Source organism: Heloderma suspectum, chromosome 8 (genome assembly GCF_057233095.1).
Source record: "Heloderma suspectum isolate Gila_16-S chromosome 8, 16-S_ref, whole genome shotgun sequence".
Taxonomy (NCBI): domain Eukaryota; kingdom Metazoa; phylum Chordata; class Lepidosauria; order Squamata; family Helodermatidae; genus Heloderma; species Heloderma suspectum.
The window spans coordinates 47,849,143-47,873,080 of NC_139465.1; the positions used below are offsets into that span (position 1 = coordinate 47,849,143).

The window sequence follows — 23,938 nt, forward strand, 5'->3', positions numbered from 1 at the left end:
GGCATATGTTCTATGAAGGCATCAGTCACATCCTCCTTTCCTCTAGATCGTTTGTGATGGCTCTTATCTTTTATTGATGGGTTATTGTTATATCCATCAAAAACTATTACTGGGTGGCAGTAGTTCTTTGTTATGTACTCAACATATTTATCACAGATCACTTTAAATGTTCCTCCTCTGTGCCATGGAAAGTGATAAGGAGTGAACCACCATCCAGAACAATTTTAGCATCTTCTAAAGATTAATCAGGCATTTTACTGTTCACTAAAGCCCAAAGTGTTCCTGCTAGATTGGATTTCTTTGGATCCGCCATGAAACCTGCCGAGTCAAACATTGATGGTGGGCTCTGACAAGTCCTGAATATTTTCTCCTTTAATTTCAGCTGCTAAAAGTAAATATCGAAAGGTTGTTTGGGGATCGATTTGTACACTGTCACCATCTACTGATAGGTCCCTCCTTGGCTTCAGTGTGACAGCTTGTCGAGATTTCTTAAAGGTGTACTCAGAAACATTCTTATCACGTTTGTAATAATTTCTTCTCCAACCTCCTTTGCTTTGTCCACATTAACACCCTTTCCTGCACTAATTCCATTTGCAATATTCCTCAACATCCCATCTTTACTGTTGATAAAAGGGATAAGAGGCTATTGGCACATTGCTTTGTTCAAGAGACAGTCCCAAGGCTAGAATTCATACAGAGTCACAGTCCTAGCAATATATTGCAAGTCAGAGTCTTAAAGATATAAGGTTCAAGGTAGCCAAGAGTTCAAGATTCACGGCAAGTCCATGCAAGAAAGTCTTCTGAGCAATTTAGGGCGCAATCCTATGGGGATAGGTAGCTGCCTCCAAACTCGGAGGTGACTGCCTATCCAATGCAGAGCGGGAGAAGCAGAGGGGACTGTTCCCTCCACACTTCTCCTGCCCTGCATTTGCGGCTAGACAGCCAATTTTGGCTGTCTAGCCATGGGAAGGCAAAGCACGGGAGGAGACTGCCAGACAGCACATAGGATGTGTTGTACCAGCATTTCCACCTTCCCTGCCCCAGAATGCCCCCAGAACACCTGATTTTGGCCACTCCGCGCTCCTCTACCGAGTGCAGAGCATGGGGCCGTTCCGTGCTGCCTGTGAGGCAGCGTGGAAAGGGCGAAGACCAGTTGTCCAGGAACCGACCTTGGAGTGCGGGCTCTGAAGTCAGTTCCTGGAAAACCACATATCCTATGGCTGTCTAGCCGCTGACCAGTAGCCATAGGATTGCTCCCTCCAGACGTTTTTCTCAGCAAAGGCTCTTTAACCTGAGCACTGGCTTAAATACAGGGAAGGCCTGCTAAAGCCCCCCTTCTGACCATCTATCCTGACACGGGAATGTAGCGAGCACTATGTAAGGTAGTACAATGTCGAAGAGGACATCTCTGTTCTGCCCTCTTCACTTGACACCTTAACCTGAGTGACACCAATGAGCACTGCAGAATCTTCCTACTGCTCAGTTCTCACACTCCCAGGCTGTAAATTAGAGGCTTCATTCAAGGCCGACTCTTGCAGCTGTGGCTGATAGGATCATCTTCTTTCAGCCTCAATCAGATGGGATGCTAGGCAAAGCTGAGCTCCCAGGCCCCGAGTTTCTCATAACTGAACTGGGTTCCCAATCATCCTGCTCTAAGTTTGAATCAGATTCTAGCTTTAAAGTCATAGGGCTGGGTCTAGGCTGAAACAAGGTATCGGGTCTCTGTTCTCATCATGCTCGAGGATGATGACCCAAAAGAGGGTCTATGACCCCCCTGGCAAAGGTGAAGTGCAGGCTGAAGGGGCAGGAATGCAGCTTGAGATCGATAGGCATATGGTCAAGGAACACCTAGTGACTTTGAATGAGTGCAAATCTCCAGGGCCAGATGAACTGCATCCTAGAGTAATAAAGGAACTGACAGAAGAACTCTCAGAACCGCTGTCTATTCTCTTTGAGAAATCCTGGAGGACGAGGGAAGTGCCAGATAACTGGAGGAGGGCTAATGTGGTCCCTATCTTCAAAAAGGGTAAAAAGGAAGAACCTGGGAACTACAGACCAGTCAGTCTGACATCAATCCAAGGGAAAATTCTGGAGCAGATGATAAAGCAATCCATCTGGAAGCACCTTGAAAACAATGCCGTGATTACTCGAAGCCAACATGGATTTGTCAAAAACAAGTCCTGCCAGACAAATCTGATCTCATTTTTGGATCAAGTAACCTCCCTTGTGGACCGTGGGAATGCTGTAGACATCATATAACTCGACTTCAGCAAAGCTTTCAACAAGGTGCCCCAGGATATCCTGATGAGCAAACTAGCTCAAAGTGGGCTAGATGAAACAACGATCCGGTGGATCCACAGTTGGCTACAGAATCGGACTCAAGGAGTGCTTATCATTGGGACCTTCTCAAACTGGGGAGGGGTAACGAGTGGGGTACCACAGGCCTCAGTCCTGGGCCCAGTGCTCTTCAACATTTTTATGAATGACTTGGAGGAGGAGGTGCAGGGAATGCTGCTCAGATTTGCAGATGACACAAAATGGGGCGGGATACCTAATACTTTGGAAGACAGAAACAAAATTCAAAGTGATCTGGATAGACTGGAGCGCTGGGCAGAAAACAACAGAATGACACTTAATGGGGATAAATGCCAAGTTCTGCACCGAGGAAAAAGAAAACAAATGCACAGTTACAAGATGGGGGATACGTGGCTCAACAACACGACAAGCAAGAAGGATCTTGGAATTGTTGTCAATCACAAGCTGAATATGAGCCAACCATGTGATGTGGCTGCAAAAAACGCCAATGCTCTTTTGGGCTGCATTCATAGAAGCAGAGCTTCCAAATCCCGGGAAGTACTAGTTCCCCTCTACTCAGCACTGGTTAGGCCTCATCTGGAGTACTGTGTCCAGTTCTGGGCACCACACTTGAAGAAGGATGCAGACAAACTGGAGAGGGTTCAGAGGAGGGCAACAAAGATGATCAGAGGACTGGAAACAAAGCCCTATGAAGAGAGACTGAAAGAACTGGGCATGTTTAGCCTTGAGAAGAGAAGACTGAGGGGAGATATGATAGCACTCTTCAAGTCCTTGAAAGGCTGTCACAGAGAAGGAGGCCAGGATCTCTTCTTGATCATCCCAGAGTGCAGGACACGGAATAATAGGCTCAAGTAACAGGAAGCCAGATTCCGTCTGAACATCAGGAAAAACTTCCTGACTGTTAGAGCAATACGACAATGGAACCAATTACCTATGGAGGTGGTGGGCTCTCCCACACTGGAGGCGTTCAAGATGAAGCTGGACATCCATCTGTCAGGGATGCTCTGACTTGGATTCTTTGCACTGAGCATTGCATTGAGCATTGGACTGCATTGAGCACTGGACTCGATGGCCTTGTAGGCCCCTTCCAACCCTACTATTCTATGATTCTATGATGCTGCAAGGAAGGATCCTTGAAAGTTCAAGTCAGACAAATTCAAGCTAAAAAGAAGGCAATGGTATTTTTTCAGAAGGGTAACTAACCAATGAATCATATAATCACATTGAATCCCACTCCCTCAACACTTTGTAGCCTTTTGTAAAAATATATATTTTGCCAGAAGGTTTTGAAATACAACCTTTTACAAGTTGAAATACAACGGACATTGAGCAGAATTTTGCTGTGATTCACATACAGAATATGGTCTACATCTCCAGTTTACTTCCTAAGTTTTGCATGTTACTATGCAAAAGTAACACTTAGCTATATATTTATCCCTCTGCCCCCAAAAACTTACTCCACAACTTTCAGTCTTCGTAATCAAAACTGGACTTCAAAAAGAGGTACATGCATGGGAGGGAGGATCTGGAGAAAAACACATGTTCTATAGGAGAAGCTCCATCTGACCTTAAAAGTGTAGGGATCTGTGGTTCTCTTTTGATGATATAGGCCAACTGACGAGTCTATCTATCCAAACTGAGCACGAACCGAATAGAAGGTTCAACAATTCATGAGAACAAAACATGCCTCTCCATAGCAACAGCTGGTGAAGCCCTTGAGTTTGCAGTGAAGTCACAATCCCCCTCTCGCTAACACATCCAGAAACACACCACAGGGTCATGAAGGAAGGATGAAGACTTAGATCTACCATCAGTAAAAAAAGAAAAAGGTTCTCACTGTGGGGAGGGTCCCTGGAGGGGCGTGGATGCAAAATTCCAGGGATGGTGTTGTCATGTGTCCTCATTCACATGGGTATGTCAACTTCTGTACATACATGTGTAATGCACAGTTACAAAACAGGGAATACTTGGCTCAAAAATACTACAAGCGAGAAGGATCTTGGAATTGTTGTAGATCACAAGCTGAATATGAGCCAACCATGTGATGTGGCTGCAAAAAAGGCAAATGCTCTTTTGGGTTGCATTAATAGAAGCATAGCTTCCAAATCCCGGGAAGTACTAGTCCCCCTCTACTCAGCACTGGTTAGGCCTCATCTGGAGTACTGTGTCCACTTCTGGGCACCATACTTCAAGAAGGATGCAGACAAGCTGGAGAGGGTTCAGAGGAGGGCAGCAAAGATGATCAGGGGACTGGAAACAAAGCCCTATGAAGAGAGACTGAAAGAACTGGGCATGTTTAGCCTTGAGAAGAGAAGACTGAGGGGAGATAGGATAGCTAGGATAGCGCTCTTCAAGTACTTGAAAGGTTGTCACAGAGAGGAAGGCCAGGATCTCTCCTCGATCATCCCAGAATGCAGGACACGGAATCATGGGCTAAAGTTACAGGAAGACAGATTCCGGCTGAACATCAGGAAAAACTTCCTGTCAGAGCAGTATGACAATGGAGTCAATTACTTAGGGAGGCGGTGGGCTCTCCCACACTGGAGGCATTCAAGACGAGGCTGGACAGCCATCTGTCAGGGATGCTCTGACCTGGATTCCTGCATTGAGCAGGGGGTTGGACTCGACAGTCTTATAGGCCCCTTCCAACCTAGAATTCTATCCTAGAATAGTAGGATTCTATGATTCTATGACCAATGTGGGTCGTGGGCTATTAACTAGAAGTGTGGTGTGCAGACAGGAGACTTATGCATAATGCTCTTAATAAAATGGGGAACAGCTACTTCTAAAATGGGGAAATGGGTTCAAACATGTGTTCAACACTGGCTGACTGGTCTAGAAGGCGGGGGCGCTTCGGCATTAGACCACTTTGCCCGTCATGGCTTTTGACTGGACAATGTAAGGGTACTGTCATGAATCAGTCATCGGAGTGGTGGCATGTTTTCCCTGGACACAGGCAAAGTCTTCTTTAAATTAATGTATATTCTATGGTTTCTTTGCCTCTGTGGCAATTCTAGAGCCTTAACAGCATTCCTGGCAGCTCTCAGGCTTTGGATTCCAGAACAAAATGGATTCGTGGGCCAAGGTGTCAGGGATATGTCAAGTAAATCAATATTGCATGATCCACATAGCAGGAAGCCAGCACATTTGGAGCTCCTCTGTAACAATGTGTAGGATTCACAAGCTTCCTTCTAACCGGGAGAATTTAATGCCCCCTTGCGGAAGATCCTCACGAATTCATGTTATGTTTAAAGCAGTGACTGTACTCTCACCTGCCTCATCTGTTGGTTAAGAAGTAGGAAGAAACCCTGCAAGTGACACCCTGACTTTGGGCAGCATTCCCTGCCCAGGACACCAGAGAGAAGGGTGCTTGCAGACAATGACTGCATGGCTTAGGAGAATAACTGGAAAGACAGGCTCTGTCAGACGGTGAGTGTAGCCATGAAATTAAAAGACGCTTGCTCCTTGGGAGGAAAGCTATGGCAAACTTAGACAGCATAGTAAGAAGCAGAGACATCGCTTTGCCGACAAAGGTCCGTATAATCAAAGCGATGGTTTTCCCAGTAGCAACGTATGGCTGTGAGAGCTGGACTATAAGGAAGGCTGAGTGCCGAAGAATTGATGCTTTCGAACTGTGGTGCTGGAGAAGACTCTTTCGAGTCCCCTGGACTGCAAGGAGGTCAAATCAGTCCATCCTAAAGGAAATCAACCCTGACTGCTCATTGGAAGGACAGATACTGAAGCTGAAGCTCAAATATTTTGGCCACCTAATGTGAAGAGAAAACTCCCTGGAAAAGACCCTGATGCTGGGAAAGGTTGAAGGCAAAAGAAGGGGATGGTAGAGGATGAGATGGCTAGATAGCATCACCAATGCAATGAATATGGATTTGAGCATGCTCCGGGAGAGAGCGCAGGACAGGAAGGCCTGGCGTGCTATGGTCCATGGGGTCACGAAGAGTCAGACATGACTGAACGACTGAACAACAACAATCCCTGAGACATCTGCTCTCTTAAGGATCAGTGACTGCTAATAGATAGCACTGGAAACAACTCTCAGAGGTTTCCACAGACAACAGAGATCCCCGCTTTCACCCAGATCTTTGGTGGAATGTCACCAATGTTTAAAAGTTAGTTTTCCTGTTTCCACTTTTAAAAGGCATCAGAGCAAGCAACAACTACACTTAAATAGACCCTGATCCTCAAAAGCAAATATATGACATGGGGGCATGAAGCAAGTAGGGCACAGAAAAAGACAGATATACATTCTTTAAGGCAGGGGTATTGAAACTCTTTTAGCCTGAAGGCCAAATTCCATTTTGGGGAAGCTCTCAGGGACCACGTTCCAGTCATGGGCGGGGCCAAAGGCAAGAGGGGCGAGGTGAAAAATACAAAAATTAACAGCTTAAAGCTCTTCCTGCCACTTTCTAAGCCTTAGGGGAAGCACTTCAACCTTTTAGAATGGGAAGAAAAACTGCACAAAAACTGGGAGACTGCCAAATGATTGGTGGCTGGGGGGGAAGGGGTGGGTCATCTGGAGAGCCCTGCATGGCCAGAGGGACCCTAGTGGCTGGATCTGGCCCCTAGGCCTGAGCTGTCCACCCTGACCTTAAGGGCCCTCGTAAGTACTCCAAGTGAGCCTCAAAACAGCAAGTGCCCTTCTGCTGCTCCCGTAAGCAGCCACTCACCAGACCAGGTGGCCCCACGCTGAAGCAGCTGGTTGGAACAGAATGGCAATTGCGAACTGCCACTTCAGACAGGGGCCCAGTAGGTGGTGGGGTGCAGACAGAGAGCATCCATCACCGTTCTTTGCTTCTTTTCTCACCTAGGTTTTCCGGAGCTTGTAATCTGCAGTGTGAACAGCCTGACTCCTTCCTGGTATGGAGCCGAACCGCAGGTCTAGAATGCTTGGAGGCAGGCTACTTCCAGCAAAGATGAAACGTGATTATAATACAAATTCAGATGTTGTAATGCCCATAAATATTCAAGACCCTGCATAGAGAAAACACAAGGATGCCATTTTAAAAGGTAATACTGAACTCGGAGACCAGGCTCCTCTTGACTCCTCCACCCGAGTGACCCAGAGGCCTTCTTTCTGTACAGCTCCTCCACAGAATGCATCGGTGTAGAAACCTGTATCATGCCCACCCGCACACATCTTCTATCTACGCTGAATGCTTTGCTTATAGGGAAGATGCTCAATTTTTGTTACTCCTTTTGCACGTTTTCTAGCTCAATAATGTCCTTTTTTGGCACTGTATTCCAGATGGAGCCTCACCACGATGTTATAAACGGGCATTATGTAAGGGCGAGCCAGTGTGGTGGCATGGCTAGCACGCTGGACTCAGACGTCGAAGATCAACGTTCAAATCCTTGCTCAGTTAGAAAGTTTACTAGGTGACTATAGGCCAGTCATCCTCCCTCAACTTAACCTACCTCATAAGGTTGTTATGAAGTTAAAGCGAGAGGGACCATGTACACTAACAAGCTCTTCAGTTATCCCTTTTGGAAGGAATGGGAGGGGGGAAGAGATGATAGATGTTTATACTGACCATTTATTTTTCAGTCTGTTTCTTAATAACCCCCAGCATGGCATTTCCCTTCTTCACCACTGCCCACAGCATGCTGAATCAATACTTTCATTGAACTATCTTCCACAACGCCAAAATCTCTTTTCTGGTCAATCACTGCCAATTTAGAACCCAACAGCATCTACGTGAAATTAGGATTTTTTGCTCCAATATGCATTACCTTGTGCTTGCTTAACTGAATCTCATTTGCCCTTCTGCTGCCCTTTCATTTAGTTTTTAAGAGTCCTTTTGGAGCGTCTCACAATGTGTTTTAATTTTAGACATCCTAAATATTATTAATTACATTTCTATACCACCCCATAGCTAGAGCTCTCTGGGCAGTTTACAAAAGTTAAAACATTAAAATAAAATATACAACATTTAAAAACCATTTACATAAAAGCATACGGACAACATAAACAAACAACAGAAAACTAAAAACAACTTTGAACTATTTTTTTAAAAAATCCAACAATAAAACAACACAGCTTCAAAACAGTATACGAAGGTCAGCAGAAGGAGCAAGAGTTCTCAAGCGGGGAGGCCTGCCGGAATAATGGAGGCTTCAGTGCCTTCTTAAAAACCTTCGAAGAGGCCAGCAAGCGCATCTCAACCGGCAGGTCAGTCCACAACTGAGGGGTGGCAAAGGAAAAGGTCATGTTGCGTATGGCTGCCAATCTCACATTAGGCAGCCACAGCAGAGCCCTCAGAGGACCTTAGGTGGCAGAGTGGGACGCAGGGGAGGAGGCCAATTGCATAGATTAAGTAGCACCTGTCCCAATTCAGGATCTTTGGGGCCACACTACTTACTTCCTACCCCCTCTTGTGAAAGCAATAAATGAATTCCTCCCACCCGCTTCCTGTTATTTAACGAGTTGCTTAACGTAACAGGACCCACCCTTTTCTTGTCCCCAGGGACATGTAAATCAGCTAAATTGTCCTCTCAGGGGGCAGCACCCTCCTCCTTCCCGCGGTTGCTCCTGCCTCACTTCTGAGCAGGGCGCTGGAGCAGCTTCCCAAGCCAGTTAGAGCTGTTTGAATTTTTTTTCTTTTCCATGACTCCTCTTCTGCTCCTCTCGGCCTTTCTCTCTTAGTGTGAATTTTTTAAAAACCCCTCATTTAGGAGCTAACAAGGGGAAAGAGGGTGAACAGGCTTGCACCTGCAATGCCAGGCTTCTCCCCCGAGGAAGACAGCCCTAGAATGTCATGCAACTCCCCCACAGGACTGCCGAAGGGGACCATGGGGGCCTCCATGATGAGTCTGTCTGCCCGGACAAGGCCTCCCTGGAGACAGCCAGCCACCAGCAATGGCCGGTTCTGTTCCCCCGCAGCACAGATGGACGTAACAAGAGCAGGACAGGCCTAGCAGTGTCGTATCCTGACCCTGCTGAGACCAACCCGAGGGCACTGGCAGGGTAAATCTGGGAAGGTCTCCCTTCTCTCCCTGACAAACCTACGCCCGCCCCCAATCACTGAGGGTCAGGCGCTTCACCGAGATAGTTGCGCAGGAGGAGGGGGGAGTCCTGAGCTCTCCCTGCAACAGGCCTGCACCACTTGCAGGGCTTCTGATGTGGCCCAGCCCTAAAGCCAGCAGCATGAACCAGGGATACGAGTCCTCGCCCTCACCACCTTCCCTCCCGCTGTTGGGAGCCACTGTCCCACACGAGAGAGTTGACATTTTCATTCCCACCTTTTCCGGTCACCATTTTAGGCACTCTGCGTGGAACAGTCTGGACAAACAAGCCCACCCCTGCCAAGTCAAAGGGGGCGCCTGAGGAAGGCAGGGACTCGCCCCCCCCAATAAGAAGGGAAAAACGGCTGCCCAGCACCCAGATCCCAAGTGAGAGGCAGCCAAGGCTTCTGTCCCGCAGTTTCCCCAGAAGGGGAAGGGGGGGGGCTTGTCCACAGAGGAGGCTCCAATTCAGACTTCATCTGCCCTCATGCTTTTTCAAACTGAGGATGTTCCAGTCTTGCTTGACAAGGCTGCAAAAACCTTGGCCTCGAGCTCCTCAGGTTTGTATACCAGGTCTACGCCTCTGTTGTTTCTCAGTGAGTAGACCTGGTGTCTGAACAATGTCTTTCCACCCGCCATTGAAATCTTCAACTCTTTCCCTGACTCCTTCCACTCCTGCAATGGCCCTTGGGCCAATGGCCGCTACTGGGGCCATTGGCCCAGTTAATACTGGGGGGCGGGGCGGGGGGGACCTGCTCAGCTTGCAGCCGACTCCTAGGCTCTCCTCTGTAGGCAGCACGCAAGAGATTCAGGTACTTTCACAACAAGGTTTATTTCTACAATACACGAGAAAACACTAATTTCTGAGGAGCTGCTTGATACACTGTCTCAGCTCCAAGGCCTGCACTAAGACAGAGATGGGGAGAGAGTCCACCTGCGACCCCTTCTAGCCCATAATACTTTGCACTGCTGCAACAATCAACCTCCTCTCGACTGAAAAACAGTGGTGGCACCAAGAAAAAAAACTCTGGGGGTGCACAGGTGGGGCAAAGTATATTTGTAGGTGGCTGAGCTGTGTCCCGTGAGTTAAGTTCTCTGAAAGAAAAATAATGATGTATGTCACACTAAAACTGTCATTCTAAACTTTTTTTCTGAAATAAATGGGAAAAAAGTTATTTTGGGCCTACACCACAGAAGGGGAAATTAATTTTAATTTTGAAAAACATTAATTTGTGGTTAATTTTTTTTTACTATGAGTCACCCCATACAAGTTAAGGCAGGCAGGCGGGCAGGCAATAAGCAACATTAGCATTATTTTGTAATTAATCTGAAACGTTATTATGTTAGTATCAGTGAAATGAGCAATTTATGATTGTAATGAAGTCCTATTATAATGTTGCTGTATTACTGTTTTATTAGCTGCTTTGGGCATTTTTTGTGGAAAAGCGGCATATAAACTGAATGATGATGAGCAAGCAGCAACTGGATTATTTTTCGGTGACACAGTTTCCTTAAACTTATACAGGGTGCTGAGCTTTAATTATTCACACACTTTCTTTTCAATGCAAAATTCAGTTGCAAAGGGAGAAGGCACAGACAGCCAAGAGGTCCACAAGTTGGATGAAAGAGCGCGCGCGCGTGTATATATATATATATATAATTTTAGAAATAGAAGCAAGCAGATTTGATCACCATTTGGGCATTCTTAATTGAAAACGCACTTTCTAGTCCATCAGGTAGTAGAGAAAAAGATTTACCCTAAAAATTACAAACCAGGTATGCCCTGGGTGTGTACTCCAGGAGTCACTAAAAACAGCTTTCTGTCAAAGTGCATTGACCCCCCACCTCTTTTGTTAGGGGCCTAATTATCCAGTTTCAAACAAGTGGCAGCCCAGGGTCATTCTGACGACACACACCTCTGTAACCATCTTGAGCCCTCCCATCAAGAGAGGGCCATGAGCCCCTTCACCGCATTATCACCACCGCTACCTTCTTGATAAATCCTCCCAGAGGAAAGCAGAGAAATCCCTTTGTGAGGGTTACAGTGGCTCAGTGATGAAGCTGGAACATTTGGCACATTCTCAGAGACACTTCTTTTGTTCCCTACATCCCACCTCAGAGACCAAGTTCCAAGCTGCAGCCCAGACTGAGCCTTCCCCAAGTGGAACCCCAACACACACGTTAAACCCTACGTCAAAAACACCATGTGAACAAGAAAATTTGGAAATTAGGTACTTCCTTCAGGATGTGGTTATTCAGTGCCGAGACAGTGTTACGAAGTATGCATGGGTGTCCGTATCACATACATGTACCAAACACATACCTGAGGGATCCTTTGGTGTTGAACTCTGGGCACTTAGGAAAATGTGATACCCCCCAAAGCTGAGAGTCAGAGACCACAACAAGATCTTCGAAAGCAATTATTTGTTTTATTAAAGAATTTAAAATGAATTAAAATAACTCATCAGGGGAATTAGAATCATATATTAACATGGGGAAGGTTAAAGATAATCAAGCATTTAAAGTCAATCGTGAATCTAGGTACACTGGGATTTATAGAAAATCATGCGTGTGTGTCCAAAAGAGAACAGTTTTAATTTCTAGTAAGGGGTGTGTGTGTGTGTGTGTTTAAAAGAAGTTTGATAAATGTGCAGCACCTCAAAGAGAAGTTTTAACTCCTAGCAAGGGGTGTGTGTGTGTAGTGATCATGGAGGAAGGCGGAGAAAGTGTGGGGGAGGGGGGGAAAGAAGTTTCAGCTAGGGATAATTTGAATGGGGGGAGAAACAGACTTTTTTTGGGTAATTGTGAGAGTTTGGAGGAGGGGGTTAGAGCAAATGCAGGGGTTTGGGAAGTAAGTAGATGGAGAGGCATAGAAGAGCAGCAGGGAGCTCCAAAGGCAAGGGCTTTTGGAGTTTGGAATGGGATGGAATACTAGGAAACAGGGAGGAAAAGATAATAATTGGAATATGGACTATTTAGAAGGAAACAGAAGATAAAGCAAAGATTTACCTCTCCAAATCTGCTAATTTGTGAAGTGATAGGAAGCTCTGTTGAACTCCTTCTGTGGAAAAGGGCAACAGGAGAAGGGGGGGTTACTCTTCTGAGCAGAAAGGATGGAAGGAGTCCTCTTTCCTTCTCTCCCTCCCTGTGTTCTATGAATTTTGGTTACTGTTTTTATCCTCTTCTCTCAGGATTTAGTAATCAAAATAAAAGCAAGTCTTCCTTCTAAGATTGCTCATGGATGTTGGAAAATGGATTTTTAGGTGGCAGATATTAAAGGGAAGTTGAGCAAGACAGCCAGGGGGATTTTAGTGATTCTCTTAAACATAAGATGACAAAACAGTCATGTAGGCATCATTGTTTACACAATATTGGGTTGTCAGGGTTCCCTTTATGACCTGGACCTGGGTGTTAACCACAACAGTTTACTCATAACTTAAAGCAAGCAAATTACAACTAACGGTATTTACAGAATAGAGCTGAGTGATACAAAAGAGAAAATAAAGGTTGAAAAAAATACAAGTTCCTCTACCCTAGCTGCACCTAAGACTTCTCTAGGATGCTTCTCCCTGCTCTGGTCTTCCTGACTCTCCCCTGGCAATCTCCCCCTTTATATCCCTCCAAACCAAAAGTACTGTTTCAAACTTGAAGAAATGAAACTTAACTCAGGAAAATGAAACTTAACCAGGGAAATGAAACTACTCTTCTCAGGGTTACCCCCCCCCCAACAACCTCCCCCCCAGGCCTCTAGGCCTGACCTTTCTGGAGATAAATGGCTCATCAGGGTGGGGGTGGGGCAACTGCATCCCCATGCAACTTCCTGCGGATGCACATAGCTCAGGTCTCTTGCTCTTTGTCACCCAATACCCAGGAAGCAGCTGAAACCCTTGAATGCTGCCTGGGTTTGATAATAGGCTGGGTAAGGGTGAACAAACTGATGTTAAACCCAGACAAGCAGCAAAAAAGTAAAATAGCAGTAATAACAGTAACAGTCAATTGCTTGTATATAGGTCAACATGGAAACTGAAGAACTCACCTCCAAGCTAACAACCAGGTTGTTTGACAAATCTAAGAAGTGAAGATTTTTAAAGGACTTCAGACTATCTCCAAGGGAGACAATTTTGCCTTACCTGCAGGGAGAGGGACTCCACCTGTTCTGGAAAAAAATAACAACTTGTAAATGTATTTTGGTTTTTCCTACTGTTCTTAAACTTAAAAGTTTATCCCCTGCATATCAGAAATGTCTATCATACCCATTCACAAGAATGGGTCCTATCAGGTTGCCGCTCCCAAGACCCCTTGTGGTATTTATTTTATTTATACCCCGTCTACCAAAAAAAAGTCACTCAAGGTGGCTTACAATCACAAATAAAATTTGATAAATAAAACACAAATACAATATCTGAGCAATGACAGAAAGGAATTCTGTGAACTGGCAATAAACAGACTTTTAAAAAAGAAAAGAATTCTGGAGGGATACGTAGTGTCACTTTGTTGTTGTTCAGTTGTGTCCGACTCTTCATGACCCCATGGACCATAGCACACCAGGCCTTCCTGTCCTGCGCTCTCTCCCGGAGTGTGCTCAAGTCCATATTCACTGCATCGGTGATGCTATCTAGCCATCTCATCCTCTGCCGTCCCCTTCTCCTTTTGCCTTCAGTCTTTCCCAGCATCAGGGTCTTTTCCAGGGAGTTTTCTCTTCGCATTAGGTGGCCAAAATATTTCAGCTTCAGCATCTGTCCTTCCAATGAGCACTCAGGGTTGATTTCCTTTAGGATGGACTGATTTGACCTCCTTGCAGTCCAGGGGACTCGTAAGAGTCTTCTCCAGCACCACAGTTCGAAAGCATCAATTCTTCGGCGCTCAGCCTTCCTTAGAGTCCAGCTCTCACAGACATACGTTGCTACTGGGAAAACCACAGCTTTGATTATATGAACCTTTGTGGCAAGGTGATGTCTCTGCTTCTTACTATGCTGTCTAGGTTTGCCATAGCTTTCCTCCCAAGGATCAAGCGTCTTTTAATTTCATGGCTACACTCACCGTCTGCAGTGATCTTGGAGCCCAAGAAAGTAAAATCTGTCACTGCTTCCATTTCTTCCCCTTCTATATGCCAGGAAGTGATGGGGCCAGATGCCATGATAATGTTGAGTTTCAAACCAGCTCCAGTTTCACCCTCAACAAGAGGCTCTTGAGATCCTCTTCGCTTTCTGCCATTAGGGTGGTATCATCTGCGTATCTGAGGTTGTGGATAATTCTCCTGGCAATCTTAATTCCGACCAGTGATTCATCCAACCTGGCATTTCTCATGATGTACTCTGCATATAAGTTAAATAAGCAGGGCGACAATATACAGCCTTGTCGTACTCCTCTCCCAATTTTGAACCAATCGGTTGTTCCATGTCTGGTTCTTATTGTTGCTTCTTGACCCTTGTACAGGTTTCTCAGGAGACACGTAAGGTGGTCTGGTACTCCCAAACTCTTTATTTGCCAGTTTGCTGTGATCCACACAATCAAAGGCTTTAGCATAGTCAAGGAAACAGAAATAGACGTTTTTCTGGAATTCTCTTGCTTTCTCCATGATCCAGCGAACGTTGGCGATTTGATCTCTAGTTCCTCTGCCTCTTCGAAACCCAGCTTGTACTTCCGGTAGTTCTCCGTTCACATACTGCTGAAGCCTAGCTTGTAGGATTTTGAGCATCACCTTGCTGGCATGTGAAATGAGTGCAATTGTACAGTAATTTGAACACTCTTTGGCATTGCCCTTCTTTGGAATTGGAATGTAAACTGACCTTTTCCAGTCTTGCGGCCATTGTTGAGTGTTCCAAATTTGTTGGCATATTGAATGCAGCACTTTAACAGCATCATCTTTTAGGATTTTAAATAGCTCAGCTGGAATACTGTCATCTCCGCTAGCTTTGTTGTTAGTAATGCTTCCTAAGGCCCACTTGACTTCACTCTCGAGGATGCCCGGCTCAAGTTCCATGACCGCACTATCATGGCTATCAGGGACATTCAAATCTTTCCTGTACAGTTCTGTGTATTCTTTCCACCTCTTCTTAATCTCATCTGCTTCTGTTAGGTGCCTGCCATCTTTGTCCTTTATCATGCCCGTCTTTGCACAAAACGTTCCCTTGATAGCTCCGATTTTCTTGATCTCTAGTCTTTCCCATTCTGTTGTTTTCGATTTCTTTGCATTGTTCATTTAAGAAGGCCTTCTTGTCTCTCCTTGCTATTCTCTGGCAATCTGCATTCAGCTGGGTATATCTTCCCCTTTCTCCCTTGCTTTTTGCTTCCCTTCTTTCCTCAGCTACTTGTAAAGCCTCATCAGACAGCCACTTGGCTTTCTTGCATTTCTTCTTCTTTGGGATGGATTTAGTTGCTGCCTCCTGAACAGTGTTACGGACCTCTGTCCATAGTTCTTCAGGCACTCTATCAGATCTAATCCCTTAAATCTATTCCTCGCCTCCACTATATATTCGTGAGGGATATGATTTGGGTCATACCTGAATGGTTTAGTGGTTTTTCCTACATTCTTCAATTTAAGCCAAAATATTGCAAGAAGCAGCTCATGATCTGAGCCACAGTCAGCTCCAGGTCTTGTTTTTACTGACTGTATAGAGCTTCTCCATCTTTGGCTGCAAAGGACATAATCAATGTGTAGAGTCATCTCTTGTGCTGTTGGAAAAGAGTGTTTGCTATGATCAGCGTGTTTTCTTGGCAAAACTCTATTAGCAAGGCCATGCTTGCCTGTTATCCCGGTGATTTCTTGACTTCCTACTTTGGCATTCCAATCCCCTATGATGAAAAGGACATCTTTTTTGGTGTTAGTTCTAGAAGGTGTTGTAGGTCTTCATAGAACCGATCAACCTCTGCTTCTTCGGCATCAGTGGTTGGGGCACAGACTTGAATTACTGTGATGTTGAATGGTTTGCCTTGGATTCGTACTGAGATCATTCTGTCGTTTTTGAGATTGTACCCCAGTACTGCTTTCCCCACCCTTTTGTTGACTATGAGTGCTACTCCATTTCTTCTAAGGGATTCTTGCCCACAGTAGTAGATATAATGGTCACCTGAATTAAATTTGCCCATGCTTGTCCATTTTAGTTCGCTGATTCCCAAGATGTCGATGTTCAATCTTGCCATCTCATGTTTGACCACCTCCAGCTTACCTTGATTCATTGATCTGACATTCCAGGTTCCTAAACAATATTGTTCTTTACAGCATCGGACTTTTTTTTCACCACCAGACACATCCACAGCTGAGTGTCCTTTCGGCTTTGGTCCAGCCGCTTCACTCTTTCAGGGAATTCCCTCTGCTCTTCCCCAGGAGTATATTGGACACCTTCCGACCTGAGGGGCTCATCTTCCGGCATCATCTCTTTTAGCCTTGTGATACGTTCCATGGGGTTTTCTTGGCAAGAATACTGGAGTGGGTTGTCATATCCTTCTCCAGTGGACCACATTTTGTTCTCCGCCATGACCTGTCTGTCTTGGGTGGCCCTGCACGGCATAGCTTATGGCTTCACTGAGCTATGCAAGCCCCTTCACCACAAGGCAGTGATCCATGAAGGGGTAGTGTCACTAGGAAGGAGGAAAAACTGTTAGGCTAGAGCCAGACGTGGTTTTCAAAGAGTGCTTTGTGGTAGGGATTTCTTCTCATAGTGCACAGACCTAATTATTTTGTCCCACTGTGCCTTTGGTCAAAGTAAAAGAACAAAAACAAGAACCCAAAGAAGCTGTTTACAGGTGAAGATAGAATGAGTATTCATACTATAAGTAGCAGTTCTACTTTCAAATCATGTTCTCTCTGAAGGTAGAGACACAGGTAGATGTTATTGCATTTTTAATGACTGGATTATTTTGTATTGCATGCCTTTGTTGGCTGCCTTGAATATCTCCATCTGGAGAAGAAAATGCAGTGGTACGTTCCATTATAAATAATAAATTAAGATACTATTATGTGCAGGTCAAACATTCCTTTTCCAAGTTGAACTCGGGGGAAAAGGCCTGGAATTTGAAACAGAGGCCTGCTGTGCACGAGACAGGTCGGCTGGGCCCTGCAAGGCCCCCCAGGCCCCCCTCCGATCCCCACAGCTCTCTTGCCGCTTTGAAACGCTCCCCTCTCAGAGTAGCAACGCGACGAAGGCGCGACCCCTCTGCGCGTGGCACTGTCGACCACGGAAGGCGCGGCGCGGGCGCGCGCCAGCGCTCAGGCCCAGGCTGCGCGAGGCCTCCTTTCCTTCGTCCTCCACGGAGGGGGAAGAGACGCGGCAGCGCCGCTGCCTCCCGCGGGGCGCTGCCTCCGGCCAGCCTGCGAGCCCGGGCCGCTCCCCAGCCCCGCGGCCAGCGACCGCAGCCCGCAGCCCCGCGCGCCCCCACGCTCGGCCCGCCGCGCGGCCTCGTCCTGAAGCCCGCGGCCGCGCCGAACGCTCCTTCCCGAAGGCCCGGCTCCGTCCGCGGGCTGCCCCGAGTCTCGGGGGAGGCCGCCGGGCAGCGGCCGCGGTCGTCCCCTTCGGCTCAAGCAGGCTCCCCGCCCGAAGCTCGGGGGGCCCGCCCGGCGCCGCGCCTCCCGGCCCCTCGGGGAGCTGGGCGGCCCGCGCCGTGCTGGGCGGCGCCTGCTCCGCGCGCGAGGGATCCCCGGGGCCTCTCCAGAGGGGCCCGCGGGGGCCGCCCCGCGCGCCCGGGGCCCCCGCGCGGCCCGGCCTCGCTCAGCGCCAGCGCGGCCCGCGCCGTCAGCAGCCGGCGCGTTGCCGGGCAACCCGGCGGCAAACACGCGGCAGGCGCCGGCCGGCCGGGGACGGGCCGCGCGCCGAGGCCGTTGAGCCCCCGCCCCGCCCCGCCCCGCCCCGCAGGAGGGCCCTCCGCCGGCTCCGCGCCAGCATGGTGAGGCGGCGGCGGCCGTCTCCTCGGGGAAGGGCAGCCGAGCAGCCACCCACCCCGGCTCGGGGGGCGGGCTCCCACACGCTCGCCCCCGCCTGATTTCAGCGCCGGCGCGGCTCCGCTGCGTAAAGGGGGAGGCGGGGAAACAGACCGTGCCTCTGAGCATGTGCATGTTGGGTCTGGGCGGCGCGGGTTGTCTGCTGGAGCACGTTCTTGGATGAGATCGTCATCTGTGCCATCCTTTCCCCGGGGAGAGGGAAGGAGAGTGTTCTTTTAAAAAGATCGGGGGGGGGCGCACTTTTCCCTGCTCTTAATCTTCTGATTTAATTTTTCCTTTCTCAATTAGGAAGAACCAGAAATCATCCACGAATCCTCAGAAGAGCTGGTCCACCTCAATGTCGGTGGCTGGTGCTTCTCTGTTCCAAAAAGCAAAATCGCCCAGTTTCCAGACTCTCTGATCTGGAAAGAGGTTTCCGCTCTGACTCAGAATGAAAATGTGAGGTTGTTCATTGACAGAGATGGATACACCTTCAGACACATCCATTATTACCTGCACACATCCAAGTTGTCCTTCTCCAGCTGTGCAGAACTGAACTTGCTGTATGAGCAGGCGGTGCTTTTGCAGCTGACCCCTCTCTTACAGGTACCTCCTCCCTTGGGGTAATGAGAACATGGCTGCTCTCCAGGCATAAGATGTGAGAAGGATAGGGCAGAGCCTAGTCTGCAAGGCAAGGGCCTTAGGCCGACACACACAAGGCACACCTCAGCAGACGTGCCTTCCCGGGCCCCTGAAGAGGCTGGGCTGCCCTGAAACCATACTTCTGGGGGGACAGTAGAGCAATTCGTAGGACCACTCTCAGGGTCAGGCCAAGACTCTTGAGTGGTCTTTCCTAGACCAGGGGCCAGCTTGTGCTGCTCGATCATAGAATCATAGAATAGTAGGGTTGGAAGGGGCCTACAAGGCCATCGAGTCCAACCCCCTGCTCAGTGCAGGAATCCAAGTCAGAGCATCCCTGACAGGTGGCTGTCCAGCCTCGTCTTGAAGGCCTCCAGTGGGGGAGAGCCCACCACCTCCCCAGGTAATTGGTTCCATTGTCATATTGCTCTAACAGGCAGGAAGTTTTTCCTGATGTTCAGACGGAATCTGGCTTCCTGGAACTTGAGCCCATGATTCCGTGTCCTGCACTCTGGGTTGATCAAGAAGAGATCCTGGCCTCCTTCTCTGTGACAGCCTTTCAAGGACTTGAAGAGTGCTATCATATCTCCCCTCAGTCTTCTCTTCTCAAGGCTAAACATGCCCAGTTCTTTCAGTCTCTCCTCACAGGGCTTTGTTTCCAGTCCCCTGATCATCTTTGTTGCCCTCCTCTGAACCCTCTCCAGTTTGTCTGCATCCTTCTTAAAGTGTGGTGCCCAGAACTGGACACAGTACTCCAGATGAGGCCTAACCAGTGCTGAGTAGAGGGCAACTAGTACTTCCCGGGGTTTGGAAGCTATGCTTCTATTAATGCAGCCCAAAAGAGCATTGGCCTTTTTTGCAGCCACATCACATTGTTGGCTCATATTCAGCTTGTGATCGACGACAATTCCAAGATCCTTCTCGCTCGTAGTGTGGTTGAGCCACGTATCCCCCATCTTGTAACTGTGCATTTGGTTTCTTTTTCCTCGGTGCAGAACTTGGCATTTATCCCTATTAAATGTCATTCCATTGTTTTCTGCCCAACGCTCCATTCTATCCAGATCACTTTGAATTTTGTTTCTGTCTTCCAAAGTATTAGCTATCCCGCCCAATTTTGTGTCATCTGCAAATTTGATTAGCATTCCCTGCACTTCCTCCTCCAAGTCATCAATAAAAATGTTGAAGAGCACTGGGCCGAAGACTGAGCCCTGCGGTACCCCACTCGTTACCTCTCCCCAGCTTGAGAAGGTCCCATTGATAAGCACTCTTTGAGTCCGATTCTGTAGCCAACTGTGGATCCACCGGATCGTTGTTTCATCTAGCCCACTTTGAGCTAGTTTGCTCATCAGGATATCATGGGGCACTTTGTCGAAAGCTTTGCTGAAGTCGAGTTATATGATGTCTACAGTATTCCCATGGTCTACAAGGAGGTTACTTGATCAAAAAATGAGATCAGATTTGTCTGGCAGGACTTGTTCTTGACAAATCCATGTTGGCTTCGAGTAATCACGGCATTGTTTTCAAGGTGCTTCCAGATGGATTCCTTTATCATCTCCTCCAGAATTTTCCCAGGGATTGATGTCAGACTGACTGATCAGGCTGAGAAAGCTGAGATCAGGCTGAGAAAGATCAGGCTGAGAAAGGAATGCAGGAAGACAGCACTTGTGCAAATGTGGCGAAAACCTGGGCCAAATGGAAAGCCAGGGCAACACATGACTTCTCAGTTCAGGTGTGACCATAGCTGGCACAGGGGACTGCCTCTGGAAACTCGTGGGCTCCCTACTACCTTTCCCTCATGACCTCTTGCGCAGAGGTCCTCGCTGCTTCTTTTTTGCTAGCCATAATGTGCCGTGGAGAGCCACGTGTGAGAGAGAGCGAGTGGAAGTGGGAAGTGCATGAATCCAAATGGTAAGCTATGGTTAATGCTTTGCTTCCAAATCATGATTCAAACAACAGTACGACGCAAGTTTGCAAGCCCTGGTTTGGAGATCAGCACTAACCATTGTTTGGCAATTCAGATGTCCTGGTAAACTATGATGAGTGCAAACCAGGATGTGAAGAGTGTGCGAGAGGAGGGAGAGCCCGAGTCCTGAGGAGCGCTCCCAGTCTCCAAACCATGCTTCGGTGTTACATATGAGTTGTCAAGTGCCTGCTGCCAGACCATAATGAAGGACTGGTGGGTTGCTTCTGGCTTGGTGGGTCATAGGTTGTGCAAGCCTGGTTTGCCCTGACTTGCAAGCATCTGTGTCAGATGCCTCCCGGGATTTCTTTGAAAATCACCCAAGTGAGTGGGTTCCATGGCCATTGCTGATTAGTTTTGCTCTTCATAGGCGTTGGGACAGTAGAAGCCCCAGTCCAAATCTGGCCTTTTGAGGAGGCCGCCTAGTGCTGGGCCGTCTCAGTCGGCACCCCAGAAAGAGGCAGAGCAGTGTATCAAAGCTTTGCCAAAGTGAAGTAATTCTGTGAAAAAGGGAATGGGATTTTAGCTCAGAATCTTGTTTACGTTTGTGATGATCAATAGTATATTCGCCTTAAAGTTTGTGGTGTCGTTGAGGAGCTCTCCTGTTTCAAGGTTTGTATTGGAGCTGCCATCATTGATAGCAGAACCAAAGCACTGTTACATAGATATATTCCATTACTCTGTTATGAGTATCATGCATGCTAAACAGATGTTTGTCTGTCTTAAGACTTTAGACAATTTGAAGGAAGGGAAACATAATTTGCGCATCCGACCTGCTGATATACCAATAGCTGAAAGAGCATCTATGAATTACTGGAGAACACGAAAATGTATCAGCAAGCCATCCGAATTACCTCTGAAGAGCCCAGCATTTACTGGTAAAAATCCATCATAAGCAACTACTTAAGCTTAGCCAGGACTAATGTGGCAACAATAATGATCATAAGCAAAAATGCTGGATGACTTTTGTAAACTGCCACTGATATTATTAAGCTAATGTGTCCAGACAGAGAGTGATGGTTGGGCCCAGGAGGCTTGGACTCCAAGCCAGTTTCTCATAGTCATTGCAGTGCATTTCCTGGGTCATTTGTTTCTGAATTTTAGGTGCACTTTATTTTTCACTCACCTGAATTATACCAGGGCAATTGGCATGTCCCTGAAAATTCTGCAGGTCTGGAGCACTCATAGACGTACAACAATTTTAAATCTATTTTAAGATGTACAACAATTCTCAGTGGAGAGAAATTAGGTGTTGAATTTGTGAACTCTGCCAAACGGTGTGATTATGACAAACTCTTCATGCAAATGTGTATGACTGTGCAAGGAGCAACCAACAAATTTCATAAACTATGATGGAACCAAGTGGAAACAAGATTCCCTTTCAGGGCCGCCCCTGTCAATCAGCGGAGTGAGGCAGCTGCACCAGGTAGTAGCAGCCCCCTCCAACGGTTCCCCATGACCCCCCTAAGCTAATCTGCTCTGAGCCCACTAGCCCACCACAGTTAGGTGCGGTGGCATTGGAACAACATCTTCCAGTGTTGAAACAATACTCCACTGCCATTCTGGTCAGCTTCTGTATTTCAAATGGGAGTGGGGTAACATCCTTTGCCTCTGGCAACAAAATATATTGGGCCATCCCTGCTCCTTGGCTCTGCACCTCACCTTTGGTACCAGAGGACCAAGACAAAGGCAGCAGGGCAAAAGGACATTTGTCCATCAAGGTGAAAGGCTGAAATCCAGCCTTCCTAGGAAAGTGGGGTCCACTAGATAACAGCAATGTTCCAAGGGAGAGCAGGATCCATACTCAGGCTTTAACTCACCTGGTGGGGCACTTTCCCTTGGCTCAAGTTCTCCAACTGTCAAAAGGCAATAACAGGGTTTATTATGGGGACAGGCTAGACAAATATGACTGCGTTGACTGTGTTTCAGCTAACCTGATTTGAAATTAGAGAAATTGTGCATCATCTTGGGTGCTTTTATAGAAAAGTGATGATATAGTTTGAAAATACGTACAGAAATAAAGAAGTTGTGATTCTAGATATTCGCCAATTGGGAGATAGTTTCCTGGAAGCAAATGCAGGACAAGTATACATTAAATGGAGTACTGTGTCCAGTTCTAGGCACACTTTAAGAAGGATGCAGACAAACTGGAGAGGGTTCAGAGGAGGGCAACGAAGATGATCAGGGGACTGGAAACAAAGCCCTATGAAGAGAGACTGAAAGAACTGGGCATGTTTAGCCTTGAGAAGAGAAGACTGAGGGGAGATAGGATAGTGCTCTTCAAGTCCTTGAAAGGTTGTCACAGAGAGGAAGGCCAGGATCTCTTCTTGATCATCCCAGAGTGCAGGACACGGAATAATGGGCTCAAGTTCCAGGAAGCCAGCTTCCGGCTGAACATCAGGAAAAACTTCCTGACTGTTAGAGCAATACAACAATGGAACCAATTCCCTAGGGAGGTGGTGGGCTCTCCCACACTGGAGGCGTTCAAGACGAGGCTGGACAGCCATTTGTCAGGGATGCTGTGACTTGGATTCCTGCATTGAGCAGGGGGTTGGACTCGATGGCCTTGTAGGCCCCTTCCAACCCTACTATTGTATGATTGTATGAAATATACTTGAAACTAACAATGTCAACTAAACAGAAAATCCCAAATCATGCTGGGGACCAAACTGCACATGGTGTTAAATGCATCTTTGCCTTTAATGTGCAGAGGTTTTTGTTTTGTTTTTTTAAATGCAAATAGCATCAGTTTTTTAAAATTCAAATAGCCACATTTACCTCTGAAAATGGTATTAAGAGGTAATTCCCCATTAGTGCTAATGGGGAATTTCTTTCTATTGCAAATAGCAGCTTCAGAGGAGGAATTTTCCTTAGGAATGCAGAAAGGGAGGAAACAGTTAAACTCCCTTCTACACCTGCAGTGAACCTGATGACTATCAGCCCATTCCCTAAGGTAATTCAATTTGCATTTAAAAAGCCAGCACATTAAATGCAAAGACACATTTATATCACATGTTGTTTGGCCCCTGGATTTAGGTTTCCAATCCTTTGATAGCTCAGACTTTCCTGGTTGCCTACTGACATTC

At 47.1% G+C, this 23,938-nt stretch overlaps 2 protein-coding genes across 2 annotated transcripts in view; one reads left to right on the forward strand and one right to left on the reverse strand.

The window, feature by feature from the left end:
* Positions 1-18,336, reverse strand: part of LOC146339171 (leucine-rich repeat-containing protein 36-like) — a 64,277-nt gene extending 45,941 nt beyond the window's left edge. The window contains exons 1-4 of the mRNA XM_084812466.1: positions 18,273-18,336; positions 13,467-13,492; positions 12,346-12,394; positions 7,139-7,305 (exon numbers count right to left, since the gene is read on the reverse strand). The gene's annotated coding sequence lies outside the window, so the exon portion shown is untranslated. The remainder of the gene's footprint in view (positions 1-7,138; positions 7,306-12,345; positions 12,395-13,466; positions 13,493-18,272) is intronic.
* Positions 10,032-23,938, forward strand: part of KCTD19 (potassium channel tetramerization domain containing 19) — a 93,336-nt gene continuing 79,429 nt past the window's right edge. The window contains exons 1-4 of the mRNA XM_084812900.1: positions 10,032-10,148; positions 17,431-18,219; positions 18,563-18,859; positions 21,580-21,730. Of these exons, the coding sequence (XP_084669026.1) occupies positions 10,032-10,148; positions 17,431-18,219; positions 18,563-18,859; positions 21,580-21,730 (1,354 nt within the window). The remainder of the gene's footprint in view (positions 10,149-17,430; positions 18,220-18,562; positions 18,860-21,579; positions 21,731-23,938) is intronic.